We start from the raw sequence: 18,614 nt of genomic DNA, 5'->3' as shown, positions 1-18,614 counted from the left end.
TGACCTTACTTTTCTGTGGCATATTGTACACGTGCTAAAATCTTGCTGAAAATACAATAAAACAATACTTTATATTCCAGGGAACCTTCAATCTCTACTAAAATAATTCTTGTAAATGTCAAAGGCTGGGGGATTTGTAGAAGTTGCTTTGAGAATTAACCCTTCCAGCACTGATCTCTTTTAATCTTAGAAGCTGGTGTGCAGCAAAGGTAACATAAACTTATGCAGGGAAGAAAAACATCCAGCTCTGAATGTATTCATTGTATCACTGTTGAATTTCTGCTCCCTTTTCCTTTTTCCAGTTGTTATCTGCAAATATTGAGCTTAGCCACACTAAATGTGATAAAGTTGTAATTAATATCTAGAAAAACACTCTATTTTTCCTGTTTCAGCAACAAGATACTGATGTATCTGTCATTTCATAATCTACGTGACCCCCCCCCACACACACACACTTATTTTTTTCCATTTCAGCTCTCTTTTTTAATGCTTAAATGCTTTTTGGTGAGTTGTAAGCAACTCTACTGCAGGTTTTCACAATCAGTTTTAGGCTTGGGTAAAAATATTAGTACCAGATGATATTATCATGAAGGTCAGCATTAGGTGATTGTAAGTAACACCAGAAAAAAAAATCGGTATCCTGAGAGAAGGATCACAAGGACAAAGGAAAAATGACAAATATCCTGGAAAGGCCTTCTGGCAATGCCATGGGGTTTTGATAGTAATGTTTGGTTTTCTTGTTTTCTACAAGCAAACTCTACATACAAACAAAATGAATATTGCGTTGCCCTAAGCAAACTGGAAAACACAACACTACTGTGTACCAAATCAAACATCACTGCTACTTCAGGCATAAAGACAGTACTAAGAGCAAAATATATATATATACAAAAGAAAATCTCTGCTGCTTACTGCTCTGCTGCAGTTACACAATGCTGTGCTCATAACCACGTATAAAGGACTGATGGAAATCCAGTGCTTCAGATAAGCTGTTCAAGTCCCAGGTCTATGTTAAATTCTAGACTAACCTTTATAAACTCAGTGTGCGCATGCAGGGATTTTTGCTTCCCATTTGCCTGAGACTAATATACACTGCTAGCAGCTCTGGCTCTTAATCATGCTGCTGTTGGATGTTAAGCTGCAGAAGGCTGATTATTTCAAGTTATAAAATATTTTTTTATTAACTGATGCTCCTGTCAGCAGCACCAATTTTGTTTTTCATTTTTCCAGTACAGCCTAAAACAATCTCCATTTTCTCTTTCCTACTTCCACAAGTCTCATTTACCATAGCAGACACACTGTGAGGACACAAAAGTAGCTCTGTCTGTGAACAGAAGGAAAATTTCTAACCCCACCATCTGATCCATACTTCCAAGAACATTTGCAGGTGAAACACTCCACGTTTCACATCACTGGTCCATTCAATGATTTTAATCAACAGGAAAGCAAGTAGGGACAAAAGGTTTTATCACCCCGCGCGGAGGCTCTGGGACAGAGTCCAACGTCTGCCAGTTTGGAAGGATCCCACCGAATCTACGACACGTCCCCGTTTTCTGGGAGCCGCTCCCCGCAGGTGAGGGCACGAGACGGGGCAGGCGTCAGGACGCGCCGGCGTCCCGGCAGCGTCCCGGCCCGACAGCCCCCGCCTCTCGGCCCGGGCCGCGCTTCCCCCGCCCCGCGGCGGGCTCGGGGGCCGGACGGGCGGGGCGGCGGAGGCGGGCGGCTTGAAGGGTTCCCACCTGCCCGCAGCCGCCCGCCCGCAGTCCCCGGTGTCGCGAGGCGGGCGATGAGGGGGCCGCGGGCGGGCGCGATGTTCGGGGCGGGCAGGTACAGCATCCCGCGGCCCGTCACCAGGAACCTGGAGGACCTGGACTCGGTGCAGAGCGTTCTGCTGCACAGGTCAGCGGCGGGACGGGGGCGGGAGGCTGAGGCGGGGAGCGGGCCCCTCGGCGCAGCCCGGATCGGAGCGAGAGGGGCAGGCAGCGGTGGGGCCCGAGCCCCCGGCTCTGCGGCGGGGCTCTTCGCGGCGGCCTTTTGTTGCCGAGGCAGGAAATGAAACGGGCCGATCCCGTGTCTGCCTTCGCCTTCTCCGGGTGCTCGGACTCCCGCGGCCCCTCGGCAGGCAGGTGGGGCAGCGCGCCCAGCGCCCGGCTCTGCCGGTGCTGTGGAAGAGAGCGCGGCGTCCGACGAGGGTTCAGAGATGGAGGTGACAGAAGCTGGGAGCGCTCCTTCAAGGAGAGGAGGAAAAACTGAACTCTTGAGCAGATCTGAGGTGGGCAGTCGTTAATGAATGTGCAGGAGAAGCGGTGCCTGCTTTATCCCTGCCTTCCTCATCCTTAACGTGCAGCGTCCCACGGTATTCCACCACAAAGAAATCGTACCGGTAATATCTAATCCGATCGGCCGTCTGTGGGGCTCTGAGAGCCGCCTCAGTGCCGCCTCCTTTGTACAAGGAAAGCACCATCCCGTTCAGTGGTACTCAACAGAAGCGCATCTGCTCTGTGAAGTGCCTGTTTTCTCAAGCATTTTCTCGGCTGTGTTGATTTATTTCCCACTGTAAAGAAAAAAACGTGCTCTCTCCCAGTGCTGGCTCCAAACTGATATTGCTATGGGAACTGACAACTGATTATTAGCTCAGCTTCCCTCCTGCTGAAAGCACCCAACTGAATGAACAGTTGCTTGGAATGCCTAAGGATGAAAGCAGTGCTTGCAGCAAGCAGGATGCTCTGGAATTGGCCTGTTCCTACACTGCTCTCTGCAGCAGCCCTGTAAGCAGAAAACTTAGCTGTATGCTACCAGGGATCCTCTGGTATCTGAAATGCCATAAATGCATTTGTTAGTGACTCGATAAAGACACATCTTGTTTTTAAGTTGGATTAAATACACTGCTGACTGGTATTGCTTACATCAGTGTAATTTCAGAGCTATCAGGTACTTATTCATACATGAAATATTTGCACGCTGGCAGTGCAAACAATTACTTTGTTGCAGGCACGATGTACCCACTATGTGCAGCAGGTGATGCTGAAAAAGCTTGTAGGTTTCAAGTGAAGTAAAAACAGTAGGAATTATTTGAAATGACAGCTGCTTTCCATGCTAATGGGAACCCTGGGCCATGTAAGGTTTTTCCTCAAAGGAATGAGACAAGGTTGGACTACTGCTCTTGAATTTTATGTCACCGTCCTCAGTTGCTTTTATGTCCTCCTTCTGAAATACTATTTGTGATCCATTTTAGCAACTGCATAGAAGGGGATGCAGGAGCTTTAACAAAGAGCAGTCAATTTCATTTACTCAGTGCTGATTTGTGTTCCTACAAAATTTCAGTTCTTTTGGTCACAAAGGTGGCTTTCATTCTCCATGTAGGCTGCTGAAATGTAAATTCCCCAGTTGAGTTCCAGTGTCCCTATCCAATTCATGCTACTTTGCTGTGGATGGCAGCCATGCAGTAATGTCAGAAAGCTGTGAGCAGCAGATTTTGTAATCACAGTCTTATTTGTGTGATCCTGTGTCAGCCTTGGTGTAATCGCAGAATCTTGTTTAGTAAGAAAAGCCTACGAAAAGTGCCTTTTGCCCCTCTTAAAGAAAGGAAGGACTTAGTGGTGTAGAGGACGGCTGTACTGTTGTCATTAAGCGTGAACAAAAAGGAATTCATTCCTTTCTCTTGTTTTTGCTGATGCTGTGCACAGGAGAAATAAACAAATGAATAGGACTTGATAGCTGAAAGAACTGGGACAGGCTCTGCTTAGCAGCCCACCACACCTTCTGTTTGTTTTCCTTCAGATGTTTGAGTAAAGAAGTGTTAACTTTAGGGAACACGGAGATGAAAATATTTTTTTCTAAGTAGTGATTACTTGTAATGTGTCATGTCTTATCTATAATGTATCATTTTGTGTCTGTCCAGTTTTCAATAGAGTCATGCTAAAAATATTAATGGGTTTGAAAACTAGTAGAAAGGAAAAAAGGAAACCATAATGAGTGAGTTAGGGTTTCTTATTTAGTTGTTGGTAACAAAGAGCTGTAACTTGAAGTAAAAGCAAAGGGATGCTTACAAATGATAACAATGGTGAGTAGATCAAGAACAGATTCAGCTGTAGGCCAGGTGCATCCAATAAGGTCTGTCTCACAGTGGTACTGTGGCCTGTTTATAGTGCCAGCACTGTGGGGAAATGGGGACGGGAAAAAAGAAAAGCCAGCAGGTTGTGAGGTGCAGTCACTAGACACTGCTCCCAGCTTGCAGCACCATTCAGGTAGTGCTGCAGTCAGTTCTACTCTTCACCCACACCAGCACTTAGCAGAAGAAATGACCCTGAAGAGACATGGGAGGTGGCTGAAGGCTCAGTGCCAAACGATCCAATTTAGTTTATGGAAAGTGTATTGGCACTTCATAGACAAAACTGGATGCTCCTAAGTTCCCTCGTGGTGAATGGAGCAGTAATTTGCTCCTGTATACCAACGATCTAACGCTGCCCATTTTCAGCTTTGCGCTGAACAGAGCACAGCCACATCCACCACTGAGGCCCAGCACACCTTCTTGAATGTGAGTCAGTGAAACCAATCTGCCATGCAGCCAGTGAATCACAGGTCCTGGTAAAAATGCTAAAGTTCGGAGTAACTGTGCAAAACCCAACAGGACAAATTAGAGTAGTTATAAACACAAATCCTAACTTTTCCTGTGCTCTTACAGCTAACTGCTAGAAAAGACAGCAACTCCAGCCTCGCTTCTTCATCAGGGCGGAAAAATCAGTTTGTTAATGTGTAACACTGAACAAACGCTAGTAGTTGAAATGTTCAAGTAGATGGATAGGGGTTGGAATAGGAGATAATAAGTGTCCCTTCAGCCAGACCAAAATAGTGCTGTATGCTTTTTTTCCTCCTTCATGAGAAAGGACTGGTATACCTCAGTAGTATGCACTATCCCCTTTTAACTACATCTACTCCTGAACACAAATGTGGATCAAGATAGACTTATTTTTAGAGCATGATATGTTTTGAAGCACGATGTTAAGCCAAAAAGGAACAAGGATCTCTTGTTCTGAAGTGAATTTCCAAACATAGGAGTTAGTTCTTCCAGAAATACCTTCAGGCAAAAGAGTGTTAAAAAGCACTCTTTAATTCTTTACTCCTTTAATTATTCCCTTTTAAACGTCCATTAGCCAGTTGTTCAGTAAGAGTGAGTAGTAGTGGTGTTGCCAGTGATGTCCTGTGGCAAATTTTGGCTGTCTGCTTGTCAATAAGAGCAACCAAGTGCAGAAGGGCTGGGGGTGCTGTAGTGAGAAGCATCAGCCCAACCAATTGGGCTAAGCGTAAAGGATGTACCAGAAGACAAATTGTTTCAAGTCTTTTCCTAATGTTTGTGCACAAGAAATGATGGGAAGGTTTCTTAAGCAGGATTGTGTGGGAAAAAGTTTCTTCACTCCAATAAAATCCTGCTGTGTGAGACGAATCCATTTTTAGTTGTTCCCACAGCACCAAAACCCCACATTCATTTCAGAAGATACTTAAGTGATTCCCAACTATCTCAGTGAACTTCCAGCATCTTTTCCTCCATCATAAGTTTATCTCTGTAAAATAGCAAGTGGTGTAAGACTGCCTCCACTTTTTGGAGAGCCCCTGTCTCTCACTTATTGAGCAAGCAACTGGAAACAATTAACCAACTCTTGAACTTAGTGAAATCTGACATAAGTAAAAAGACCATCTAGCTTAGGCTAGAACTTCTCTACAGAAACACTTCAATGTGCTATTCACTGTATTACAAGTGCTTGCAAATAGCAGTGGAATTAGGGTGGACAGGACTGTGTATCTCATCTAGCTCCTTTAAAATTGTAACTCCTGCAGCATTCCTTCTAGAAAATCAGAGCTCATCAGGCTCTTTGGGAAATGTTGTTTATGCAGATCGTGTTTTTATGCAGTAAATTGTTTGGGAAGTTGGGTATTTCTAAAACATTTTTTCCACCTGTTTTTCTGGAAGCAATAGAAAATACAAAGGTTGGTGCATAGCTTGCATTCTGGCTATTGGAAACAAAGATCTGATTTATTTTAAGAATTGTCTACCATGCATGAATTATATACTCTGCATAAAGTGGTTTTTGCCAGCTCAGTTAATTCTTTCCACTCTTTTTACCATGTTTTGTCCTAACACAAATAAAATCACACTGGAACAAACTTGCCTCTTATTTTTTTCTTTAGGTAGGGAGCGTTTGTCTCTTCCATTGAGCAGTTACATATTCAGAAAATCCACACAACAGTAACATTGCCTTGAAACACGCTTTTCTGCAGGCATTTCAGAATCACCACAACATTTGATGGAGGCATTTCTCACTGCTCTGTTTGAAGCTGAATCACTGGACACAAGTCCAAACCATTCCTGTCTGTTAATTCGCTTGAAATCACATTGATCAACAAATGTTTCCCTAAGTCAGTTTCAAACGCAGGGCTCTCATACCACAATTCTGCAACTCTCACAAAATACTCCAGCACTATAAAACCCGATTGCTGAGGCTGTGCAAGCATCCCACTGAGCAGAGATTAAATCCAAGCATTAAAAATGTTCCAACAATTATTCTCCATCCCTTTCCTTATTCACCATGTGTGTCTTGATAGGTTTACTGACACAACTACACAGCGAGTTGCCTGCAAGGCTGCCATGGATCTTGTTTTTCATGCATGTGAATAATTAAAGCCCTGCAAGCGGAGTCACTTTTTGTTTTTCTATCTCTCTACCGTGCAGTGACTGCTTTCAGGGGCCAAAACACGGAGCTGGTTTGGCTGTGCCTTGTGGCCCTGCCCTTTCTCCCTCACTTACCTGCTGTCCTAAGCTAAGAAGCTGTCTTCATTTCTTGTGCTTCTTTAAATGATGACGGGATGTATTCTGCTGCTAATGGTTTGATGGAGAAAATCAGTTTTTAATTGGAGTTTCTTTCTCCAGATAAGTTTTTGATTATAAGCAATGCTTTGGAGCTCAGCCCGGGACTGTGGTTCCATTGAGTCTCTTTTACGGGCCTGTTGCTGAGGCCTTGGTACCAGACAACCAAACGGTCTATTCTCCATTACGTTCTCAGTGCTGACCCACTAAAAGATGCTCAGAAATCCACTGAGACTCGGATGTTGGTGCTGAGGGAGTAACGGGGGAGGCTGGGCTCTTCCAAGCCTCTTTTACTGCGCGGAGCCCGGAGGAGAAGGGCCGCTCCAGCCTGAGGTGGCACCAACGCTTCCCTCCCGTTGGCGGGGCCCTCACAGGCGGGGCCGCGACCGTTAACTCTCGCGCGCGGCGCTGCCACGAGCTTCCCCCGTTTCCATGGCGCCGGAAGGGACGGCCAATCAGAGGGCGCGACGTCGATCACGTGCGGGCGGGTAGCGAGAGTCATGGCGTCCGAGGGGAACGGCGCGAGCGGAGCGGCAGCGGGTGGGGAACCGCTGCAGGGCGGCAGCGCGGGGTGCGCCGACACCGGCAGCGAGAGCGGCTCGGACGGCACCGCGCTGTCCGCCAGCTCCGAGTAAGGGCGGGACGGGGGGCAGCCCGCGGGGAGCGCGGATGGGATGAGCGTTGGAGGGCGTCGTTTGGAGCGAGAGTGAAGAAACGCGAAGTTCGTGACACATGTTCCTGCCTGCAGCATCCTTGCGCGCCCCTGAGGCCCTGCGGTTCCAGGCAGAGACAACATCTCTATCGGCCTTCTGTGTGCATTTGGTTTCCAGCCAGGCCTTCCTCTGAGCCCCTAAAAGTGTCTTTCGCTGTTCTTTGCTCAGCTGTGTCATTTTTCTGTCTTCTGATTAATGCTCTATCCAAGCTGTGTGCTCCTGATAGTTTTAAACAAAACTTTCTTCCTGTTTAGTCAAATGATCTAGTTCTAGGGGAAGGTTTATGAATGCATGCTAACTTTGCTCAATTATTGGTATGATTACGTATGTTGTTGTTCGTCCTTGTTTGATTGCTATCAGTGCAGTCTCAGGTTGGCAGGAGGAGAGATCTGGCTGCCCCCACGCTGTTCACAAGAATCTTTCATGTAGAATATCTTAGAAGTTCTTCACACAGCCTGCTGATACGGACTTCTATATGCATGAAATCAGAAGCTTTCTAATATTTACCTTAAATGTTTTGATAAATAAAATCACCAATGGCATTCCCTGCTTTTGTGGTTGCTGATCTGCATGCTCCCGAAATAGCACTCTGAGGTTCATCTTGGAGCTGTGGAGTGGACAATTAGGCCTGTTGCCTCCTCAGCTATCTTTTTCTCCAGCCAAAAGAGTGTGATTTCCTTCAGTCTCTTTCCATTTAAGAGATGTTTATAAACTACTTTGTATTTGTCTCTGTGCTCTGGACTTGTTCCAGTTATCACATCTCTTTTAGACTGTACGATCCAAAACTGGACGTGGTTGACACATCACCATTGCCAAACTAGGACAAAAACTTTCTGCCTTGCAGACAGCACTCCTGCTAATCCATCCTGCAGTTGCATTGCCTTTCCTTTGCAGCATCTCGATGCTAGTGACTTAGTGATCCACTTGAGCTGCTGGAACCCTTTCTGTAGCAGTGCTGCCTCTGTACTTTATTGTCTTGTATTTTTGCATGCAAATCTGAATGTGCTATTTTGACATGTGTTAAAAAGCGTTAGGTGAATTTCATTTTGTTTTCTCTTTTTGTTATTTTAAAGTGATTTAAAAATGGTACTCTTATCTTTCAGCGAGGTTGCAGTACAGTCCAACTTTTGAAGGGAAAAATAAGGGAGAGAACAAATAGGATGCCATTTTTTCTCCGAGACAAAGCCCCATCATATCCAGGAATGTAATCACTAATTAAAACTTGGTTATGAAAGAAACTCATTTCTTTGCTTGCTTCCTCACAAGTCAGTAACAGTGCTTTTTGAAATGGTTAGAAGGCATTTACAGAATCTGGTTTAGCGTTTGAAAGGGATGTCTTTCCTTCCCAAAGCTATAATTTGTTTTGGAAGAGTTCCTATTCCCATGACAAACTTAAGGCGTTAAGCTTTTAATATTCAGGAGATTATATACTTTTTTGCCTTGTACTCTCTGTATACCTTCCCTGCTTGAAATAAGTAGATGTCACTTGCAGAGCAGTCCTTCTTATCAGAGCTATCACTGATTGTTGTTCTTTGTTTCCCAGTGACCTTGAGCCTGAATGGTTGGATGGTGTGCAGAAAAATGGGGAGCTATTTTATTTAGAAATGAGTGAAAGTGAAGAAGAAACTTTACTTCAGAACGCCTGTCCGCAAATGCCGTCAGTGAACCATGTCAGATTTCGTGAAAACGAAGCAGAAGTCATTCAAGAGGGATCACGAAAAGAAAGAAAGTATGAACTGAAGAAACTGACCAAAATATTAAAGAAGAAGAATCTTTTACCAAAGCATTCTAGTAAGAAAGGAAGTGGAAGCTGCAATGTGCGCTCCAGTGGTCCAACTTCTATACTGAAACAGCACTCCACTCAGAAAATGGGTGAAATACAGCAGAAGTACAAAGATATCTGTGTTTATGTAAATCCCAGAAAGCTGCTGGACAATGCTGAAGAAGATGAGCAGCACAGACTGCTAGAGGCCTTGGTAGGAATTGTCCATCAGTCTTCATGGAGCAGCAGAAGAGCAGAAAAACGAGGCAAGAAGGATAAGGTCACCAGAGGAATCAGTGAAGAGAAGCTTGTAGTACATGGCTTGGTGCCAGGCAGTTCAGCAATGAAAACAGGCCAGATATTGATTGGTAAGTGAACCAAGTGAACACACTCTTCTTTTAAAATGAATAGTTCTATTTTATTTTATTGTTTGAGAGGCAGCTGCCATGAATATTCCCAAGATGTAAGTAATGCTTACAGCTACTAGTTTGTACATTTCTGAGGTGCTATTTTAAGTAGATGTCAGTGCGTTTGGTGTTTTGTCACCTATTCACAGAGTCAATGTTATTATATTAGTGGTTTTAAGAATATGTTACATAAACTGGAAGGCATTAAGAAGGTGATTGTCCCTTTAGCCTACAAGGAGCAAGCATCTTCAACTTAGGAAAAAGAAGTACTGCCTCACATCTTTAATGGAATGCGGGACTTACTCTGTAGATAACTGGGCCTGTGGAAAAACTTGAGTGTGCCAAATACTGTATTTTGTTTTTATTCCTTTCTACTACTCTTGTTAGAATATGCTTTACATGGATTTTAGGACACATAGACACACAAAAGAGAAAAAAACATGGAGTAAATATACATTTTTTTAGCTTTTGTCTGTGCACAGCCTTGTTTAGTTGTTCTTCTGTCTAGTAATAAGAAGAGCTTCTTCAGCAGTTGTGATCAGCAGACCTCTCAGCTGCAGAATGAGAGCCAGCAGAGCAGCTCTTTTGTGTTGGTTTGGCTCTTTCCAGACCTAAGGCAGTGCAGCTAAGTAACCTGGCAGGAAACAAACCCAGAAGAAAAACTGTTCATCTAGTTTTTTGCTGGTGTGCTGAGTTAAACAGGATCACAGAAGGCCTGACAGGCACCAGAGCTTGAATAACAGAAGAATGAACTTTCCTGGCCAGTAGTGAAGGAGCACGTGCTCTTATTTCCAGTATCAAGAGGCCACTGCAATAAGTGACTTAGTACTCATGAGCTCCCAGCCTTGGAGTCTGTAAATGTGAGACAGCTAGCTTGTGCCTGCAAGGGGTGGAAGACTGTTAAGATGGTTAATTGCCCTTGAAGTTGCTATCTAGTATGGAGCAAGCAAAGATATGATTTTGGTTAAAAGATCATGAAAATCTTAATGCTGTAGTAGCACAAATCCCACAGACTCAGCATGAGTGCTTTTAAAATTCCAGTGTTGTGTGTGTTAAAATGCAAGTCATGTTTTGACTAGCTCATTCTTCTAGAATAGGTTCTCAGTACATTGCTAAAGAATACTCCAGAGGAAAAAATGGATAACTTTCAAATGTTACCAGAAAGAATGGATTAGTCAAGAAGTGAAGGATGAAGAATGGGGGGGAAGAGGAAGAGAGTTTCAGCTTGCTCCACTGTGCTTAATGATATTTAATCTAAGTAGCGTAAAGCCGGTATTTATAACCTGTAAGTTTATTCTGGACACAAATTGGTACATAACTGCCTGTTTGTAAGAGCAGCTGTGAAGTCAGAACAGCACAGGCACATAACAGATCCAGGAGAAAATGCTAACTTTCCAGTGACAGTGGTACATTATCTGCAGCATTCAGTGTTTCCTTGAGCTAATGAACACAATTTTGGTTTTTGTTTTGTCTTGTCTTAAATAGAAAAATGTTTAAGTTAATCTAAAGATTCCAGCAATTTCATGTGTCGTAGGGCTGACAACCAATAGTGCTTTGGTTTGGGATGCTGGAAAGAAGTATTTTCAAGCATATTACAGTTATTCAGTTTTCAGTTGAGAAAATGAGCTGTATTCTGTGCCAACAGTATAAAATATATAATTTGAAAGTATTTTTATATGAAAATTACACATCTACAGTGAACACTGAGTACTCCAAAATTTGTATGTGGTGTCTAGAAGCAGAGCTTTGCATAAATTAGGCGTTTAGATTTCAATGCTGTCAGCATAAAGATATACTGTAAAAATAATTTTGATTCTGTCAGAAAAACTGCTTGGCTTACTGTCTGTGTTGTAATTTGGACAATAAGTGTTACATTATACACCCAGAGCCTGACTTAGAAACAACTGTAGTTCAGTAGAGGGCCTCTTCAGATCCTTACAGGAACTGAAGTTACACAGAAAGTTCAGGAAAAAAGCCAGTAGAACTTTGCTTGCAAGTTTTAGGAATTCTGTTCAGAATTATGGAAGCACACAGGAAAGCGTATTTCTGTGGTCAGTCTAAAATCTGATCAGTATAGCATGATGCCGGCTGACTGGCTTGGGTATGACTTTGTTCATCTCCACTGACCTTTGTGTGTGCAAATGTTAACCTGTTCCTGATTATGTTTTTCTAACATTACTATTTTAATGACCTGCAATAGGAGATGCAGGCCATTTCTGGATCAGTGTTTTTGTTTCTTTGCCCTTTGTTTTTAAGTGAATGCCAAGTATATTTTCCCTCTTAAAAGCCATGCTTTAAAGTGGTATAACGTGGGTTTCCTGGTGACCAGCTTGCAGTGGGTGTTGCAGGCAGTTTGGCTCAGCAGATTGTTACTGAATTTGATCTGTTGGCAATTAACATAAAATTTGAAGTCATTCCAGTATTGAGAAGACAGAAACAGGACAGAAAATTAATAACAATTTAGAAAGTGAGCTCTTGCCCACCTTCTTTGTGCACAAACACCTCTCCTCTTCCTCATCTCAGCTCCTCTGTTCTTACTGTATGGTAACTGCACATCTCCATTCCTTTAGAAATGTAATGTATGGGGAGGGAGGCTAGGACTGTATGTGTGGCATCTTCCTTCTGCCACCCCTTGCTTGTTTTCCTTTGCTGCATCGTAACTCTTCCACAGGCCATAAGCTTTCAAGGAATGAGTCCTCAGTGGGCTCTAGCCCTTCCTGTAGTGACTGCTGCACTCTTATATGCTTGGGCAGAAGTGCCAGTGGCTGCCCTAGCTGGGCCAGGTGTGCTGTGGGTTGCTGCACTGGCTTCAGAGAGCTGTGAGTGTCAGGAGGTGGTTCATGGCCTTCCTCACAGGTCAGTGCTGCAGCACCCAGCTCCCCACATCCTGGCAGGGGTGTCCAGTAGCACAGTCTGCTTCTCCAATCTTAAAATCTGAGCGCCGTAGGTTGTTCGTTTTTTTCCACCTCACCGTTTGTGTTCATGGTAAATAATAATGGAGTTACTGGTTACTTTGTATTTTCCTCAGCAACTCAGTAATTTGTCAGCACAAAGTATGGTCGCCACTGAAGTGGCTGCTAAGGCTGAATCCTGAGAGAGGCTGAAATTTCTTACTTTGAATGGCCAGTTAAAAAGCTGTTATTGCTTTAATATTTTTAATACAAATAACTTCTTTTTTTTTTTTCCAATAAATAATCACTTCTTAAATTGCTTCTGATACGTGTATCCCTTACTGCATCAAAGATTGAAAAGTGACACATCTGTTTACTATTTGTGGCGTGTACTGACATAAAAAAATCCTCATTGCTTTTAGAATTTGTGCTGTCATTTCCATTTGGGTTAAGAAATACAGTAGCCTTTATCTCTTGTACCTTAAGGGTCGTTTGTTGTTTTTGAATAATTTCTCTTACATGAACTTATTATTAACAATATGCAGAGCCCGTTCTACTGTGTAAAACTTTATAGTTAAATCTTTGAATTCATCTTCAAAGACGAAAAGCTCCACCGAATACTCGCTGTTAGATCCACGGAAATAAGGGTTATAATAGGAAATGCCATTATAATTTCATTTCCTCTCCCCTCCAAACTGAAACCTCTCCAATTCACAGCAGGGGATACTTTCTGTAAATGCTGATGATGACCATCTTTACTGTGGTATAAATGGAAAAGTAATTCCAGTGACACTAAAAATGCAGCAAAGTTCTTTGCCTTACCCTCTTTGAAATCATTTTTGATTATTATTGCACTTGTCACTGAGCATCTGAGTGTTGTGCATGAATTCTCACTTCTGATCAGCGGGTTCATTTGTCAGAAAGGTGTAGGAACTGCCAAGGAGGAGGGATTATTTCTGAAAAACATGGACTGTAATAATCAAGTTCTGAGCAACTGTGTAGAAGATGCAGGCTGCTGTTGCAGGCATCAGTCAAAGGGTGCAGATCCCAAACCCCCTTTACTGGCAAAAGGTTTTCTATGGGTTTTTATTAATTCTCTTGGTGTTACATGGGAGGGTCATCGATTCCCTGTGAATGAAGAAATGTCAAAGTAAGTAATCTTTTCTCCTTTCATCTGAATAGAAAAACACAGGTAATCATTGTTGGAGGTCCAAAGTTCAAGTCCTGTGCATAATATCATTATTCAGCAATTGATCTCAGATTGGTAAAACAGGCAGTTGTCACTGGAAAGTGGAGCATAGTATGAACCGATAGTTTTAAACAATAATCCATTTACATAAGCAGCTTGCAGTCATCTTCTGAGAGTTAAGGTAAATAATGTTGGTGGCGGTTGTTGCTTTTTGTCATTTGCTACGAGCTAAGAGTTCTGTCAGAAAAATGTTCTTGAAAGGACCACAATGCTGTAAGAGTTTGAGATTTTCCATGGGAAATTGCCATATATGGTGTATTGTTGAAAAGTCTTTCCAGCGTAGAGATGTTAAGCACACAAGATAGAAATACAGAGCTTGCGTAAGCTTTGCTGTGGAGTTTGGGATGTCGTTTATGTTCTTTTAATCTCCTCTTGAGGCATAACAGCATTGGTTTGGGTCAAAGCAGCCTGCTAACATATAAAACAAGTAATTGATCTGGCTTTCTTCAGTAAAATATGTTCCATGCTTTGCCTTTTTTGGAAGGGAGTATGTGAACGTTTATAAGTACTTTTACTGAGCCATTACTAAGAACAGAGGAAATTACATGAAATTACAAAAAAAAAAAAAAAAGTCTCATTCCTCTCCCATGTGAATGGCATGGCTCTGATTTTTTTTATTCAGATTACAATGTTCATTTGCCATCACAGCATGGGAGTGGCATTCACCCATCAGCCAATACCCCCCGGCCTAATGCAGTGTTCTGCTTTTAGAAATGGTGTGTGCAGGTTTAGCTGTATGGAACCAGTATTTAACAAAACCTGTGCCTTGTGGGACAAAGTGGCCGTCTGTCCTGAGAGAAATATTTTAGGGATGCCAGAAGTCCTGAGACTTTTCTAAACTTCATCTTTAGACGGGAAAAAATTTATCAGTCACTGAAGCGCCACACGTTTGAGATCAATACACGTTCTTAGGTAACAGTGGGTGAGAAGTTTTTTTCTACACTGAAGAAAATAGGAACAAATTCTTGACTGTCTTTTATGTCAGTTCCATCACTTTAGTAAAACTTGGTTCTGTTTGGCACTGTGTGGAGAACGTAGGTGGGTGTCTGTGGACTAGGAGTAAGTTTTTGTAATAGATAATAGAACTCAAAACTTGATTATTCATTCTTACTGAGCACACACGCACACGTGAATATCTTCCTGTATTCCTTTAAGAGAAGAATATGTGTTTTTCTGTATTTTTATTGACTCCAAGTTTGATATCCTGAAGCTGTCAGAAGAAGAAAAAATTATTTCAAGTGCAGTTGCTCAAAATCTCTAAAAATGGAAACGAGACCTTCTTGTAATGTTCTTCATCTTGTGCCTTTCAAACCAGACAGTAGTGAGCTATGGGACTTACAGAATGCAAGCCAATAAGAGCACGTCAAGTGCTATTCTACGTAGTATTTCATTATACAGTATAATTTGTATTTGCAACTGTATTAGCAAAAAAGCTAAAACAAGGTTTGTTTTTCTATAACAAGTTTGAAAAGAACATTTCATAAAATATATTGTATACGTCTACTTCAGCAAAAACAGAAACATTCAACTCGATCTGTGTACTTAAGGAAAGTCAATTGTGTTTTTTAGGTTTTTTGACCTACTTGGTAGAGCATAGAAATGATTGAGAAATGGACTTGCAGTGCCATCCGTACAACTTTTTTTCTCTTCTGGCAAAAAGTCTTTCTTCTTGTCATTCAGCTACATTTTAGTCTGTGGAAATTGACTTGACTCTGCAAACTACCAAGTTTAAGAAAAGCTGCTCTTTGGTTTTTTTAGTTTATTTCATGTAAATGGATAAAATATTTTGTATTTCACATACAGTCTTTTTGATAGATTTAATACCTAAGAACCTGAGTCACTCTCACTTTTAAGTTGTTCACACCTTTAAAGGGAAAGAAACGTTTCTCAAAGAAAATGTTGGAAGCACTATTAACAAAGGGGTATTTGCATACATAAACTTTACTTTTGTTAATTACCACACTGGGTAGACCTTGTGGCTGTGTTCTGCTTTAAGGTGCTCCATGTTCATAATTTTACATACTTGCTATTGTGCTAGTAGTGGATTTCATTCTTAATAGTCCCCGTTCTTTGAATTCTGTTTTGTTTGGTGAAAAGAAAAGGCCACGAGCCCCACCATCCCTGTTCTGGAAAGTTAGTACTGCTGGGTGTAGTTTTTCTTAGTCAGTGTCAATTTACAGTTCTTCCATAGCGATACTGCGTTTTCTGGCAAAATGAAGGTAGCCTTATGGGGCTGCTTTGGCAGTGTCTTCTGGAAAGCTGTTCCATTTATGGTACGTGATTACATTTTTACAAATTGAATGGAATAAATATTTATCTCTCCAATGAAAGTTTTATGGACGTACATTAGATGTCAAATAAATGGAACACTTTGAGTATAAAGCGGGTAAATACCGATGGGTTTTCTTTCAAAGAGTATTTTTGTATTCTACCCCATCAGATGTGGTCCAAAAGCATTCCTTTTAAGTGCTAAGGTGCATATACCTACGCTAAGTATGCACTTGAATGCTGTTAAGGAGCAGAAGATCAGATGCCCACACTTTGTCTGAAAAGAAGAATTAATTATTTCCCTGACAACGAGAAGAATACAAACAATTTTTTGTTTGAGCCATTCTCCAGATTAGTGCAGGAGCAACTTAGGTTTTCTCTTGTATTTGTGAGTGATGGTCTTAAATACGTGGTACTAGGGTGTTCTTCAGCAAAGAAGCTAATAGTTCTGATGATTAATATTGGCATATAATAATGATTATATTTATTGTGTTAGTGCTGCCTGCATGCTCCATTCTTGACTGCTAGCTGTCAAGTCCTAGAACTCTGGTTTGGGCTCCTCTACTTGCTTTTAATTGCTGCTCCAACTTTCAACTACCCTGTCTTTGAGTTGCTCTTGTGGTGACAGTTCACTAGATCAAAACTTTACTGTGCATCTAAAATCACAGATTAGGGAGAGAGCTGCTCATTCTTGAAAAAATAAGTCCTGCAAAGGAGCAATAATAATTTTTTTTTCATTGATTTCTCTCATCTTTCTTGCACAATCCATTGTTAAACCTTCTATCTGTTTGAGGGGGATAAGGCAGAAATTGTTATAAACCATTAATACCTCTCCAATATTTTCTCTTGCTTGAAATAGAAATTCTACTTTGATTTTTGTCCCTTATAGTTGAGTGTGGATTTTAAGTTTGTAAGCTTTAATTCAGTTCTATTTGCTTTTGTTCTGTGCCCTTAATTTTTCAAGCCCTTTCCACCTGCAGTTCAGGACTTTCTATGGGATCCTGGTTTTCAGCTATTTTTTTAGTAATGGGATAAGAGCTTGATTTTAGTAAATGCAAGATGTCATTAGGCAGAAAGAACTGGCAGATAAAAATATGAAGAAGGTTATAGTTAGTAGTTCATATAAAAATAGGAAGAGGGTTAAGAAGCCTCAGAATGGGGCAAGGTGTGGGAAAGAAGGGAGAGTACTAAATTGTGGTGTGGCTTGAGAGACCAAGGTGATGTGGGCGTGAAATGAAGTTGCTGTGATTCTGAAGGAGATCAGTGACTTTTTACAAGATGATCAGCCAAACTAACTGCTCACCAGCACAATGTGACAGTGGCCAAAGTATCCCATACTGCCTATGCAGCCCTTTTTTCCCTTTCTGCTAACTCAAGAGCTCATTTAGAGCATCTAGGATTCAGAAATTATCTACCTGAGGAGTGGATGATTTTCTGCCAGTTTACTGAACTAAGCTGAGTTACTGAGGCTCATGGGAAATGCCAGCAACATTTCAAAGAGAAAGGGGAAAGGGATAGTGAGGTTCTCTCCTTCAGCTGATGTTTGAAACCTCTTCTGTAAATAGTGGCCTGGAACTTGTCAAGTGCACTCAGGAAGAATGAAACAATAGGATGGACTGAAACCTGGATAAAGGGGAAAAGGTTTTGCCAGTTATTTTTGTAAAGCAATACAAGCATGGCAGTATGGACTTGAGAGCATTTGAGTAATAGACTGCTGTTTCTAAGTATAGCAAATGCTGCAAGTAGATGTCATCTACTTAAATGCAGTTAAGTCATTTATAATTGAATGCCGTGTTCATTTTTAAATCACCATTGTTTGGCTTTATACTGTAATAGCCTCTAATTTTTGCTTTTATCTCTTTTATCTCCAGGAGATGCTCTAGTTGCTGTAAATGATGTTGATGTGAATTCTGAAAACATAGAAAGAGTTCTGTCTTGCATTCCAGGTCCTATGCAGGTACAGTTGAACATTTATTCCTAATGTCCTTTGTAAAAAAATAAATAGTATGCGTAGTCATTTTTTTCCTTCAGAAAAGGAACTCAGGTGATCTTTCTCTTAGACGAGGACGTTGTACTTTTTGACTTAATTTGGTGAGATGTGCAATCTGACATGGTATGAAGAATGTATGAAGCAAGCATTGATGTGTAGCTTGCAAATAACTGTCAGCTGGAGTGGCAGTGAATGGGTACAGTGCTATTTTGTTCTCACTCAGGAATAAGTATGATAGAGTCAAAGAACGAAGTGTAAAAGAATGTATGCTTGGCATTTTAAATTTGATTACATTGTTCTTAAAGTAATAATTGCTGTATAAGTACTGAGATAAAATAATTCATCAGTCTAAAAGAATCACAAATCCTGATTTAACATGTACTGCTATTAGAAATACTTAAGAGGATTTAAATGGAGATATTGATAATTTTGGCATTGAAATAGAAAAATAGCATATAAAAGCCTTTAGCTT

At 41.6% G+C, this 18,614-nt stretch overlaps 1 protein-coding gene across 3 annotated transcripts in view; it reads left to right on the top strand.

Moving 5' to 3' along the window:
• Positions 1-1,684: 1,684 nt before the first annotated feature.
• The window catches only part of INTU (inturned planar cell polarity protein), a 42,723-nt gene continuing 25,793 nt past the window's right edge, over positions 1,685-18,614 (top strand). For 2 of the 3 annotated variants that reach the window (XM_072335308.1, XM_072335305.1), the window contains exons 1-3: positions 7,354-7,493; positions 9,119-9,705; positions 18,024-18,109. In XM_072335308.1, coding sequence (XP_072191409.1) covers positions 7,363-7,493; positions 9,119-9,705; positions 18,024-18,109 — 804 coding nt within the window. In that variant the 5' untranslated portion in view covers positions 7,354-7,362. Of the gene's footprint in view, positions 1,900-7,353; positions 7,494-9,118; positions 9,706-18,023; positions 18,110-18,614 lie in introns of those variants that run through there. The other variant, XM_072335307.1, reaches the window with a different exon arrangement.

This window comes from Excalfactoria chinensis, chromosome 4 (assembly GCF_039878825.1).
Source record: "Excalfactoria chinensis isolate bCotChi1 chromosome 4, bCotChi1.hap2, whole genome shotgun sequence".
Taxonomy (NCBI): Eukaryota; Metazoa; Chordata; class Aves; order Galliformes; family Phasianidae; genus Excalfactoria; species Excalfactoria chinensis.
This window is presented reverse-complemented; position numbering and strand designations above follow the sequence as displayed.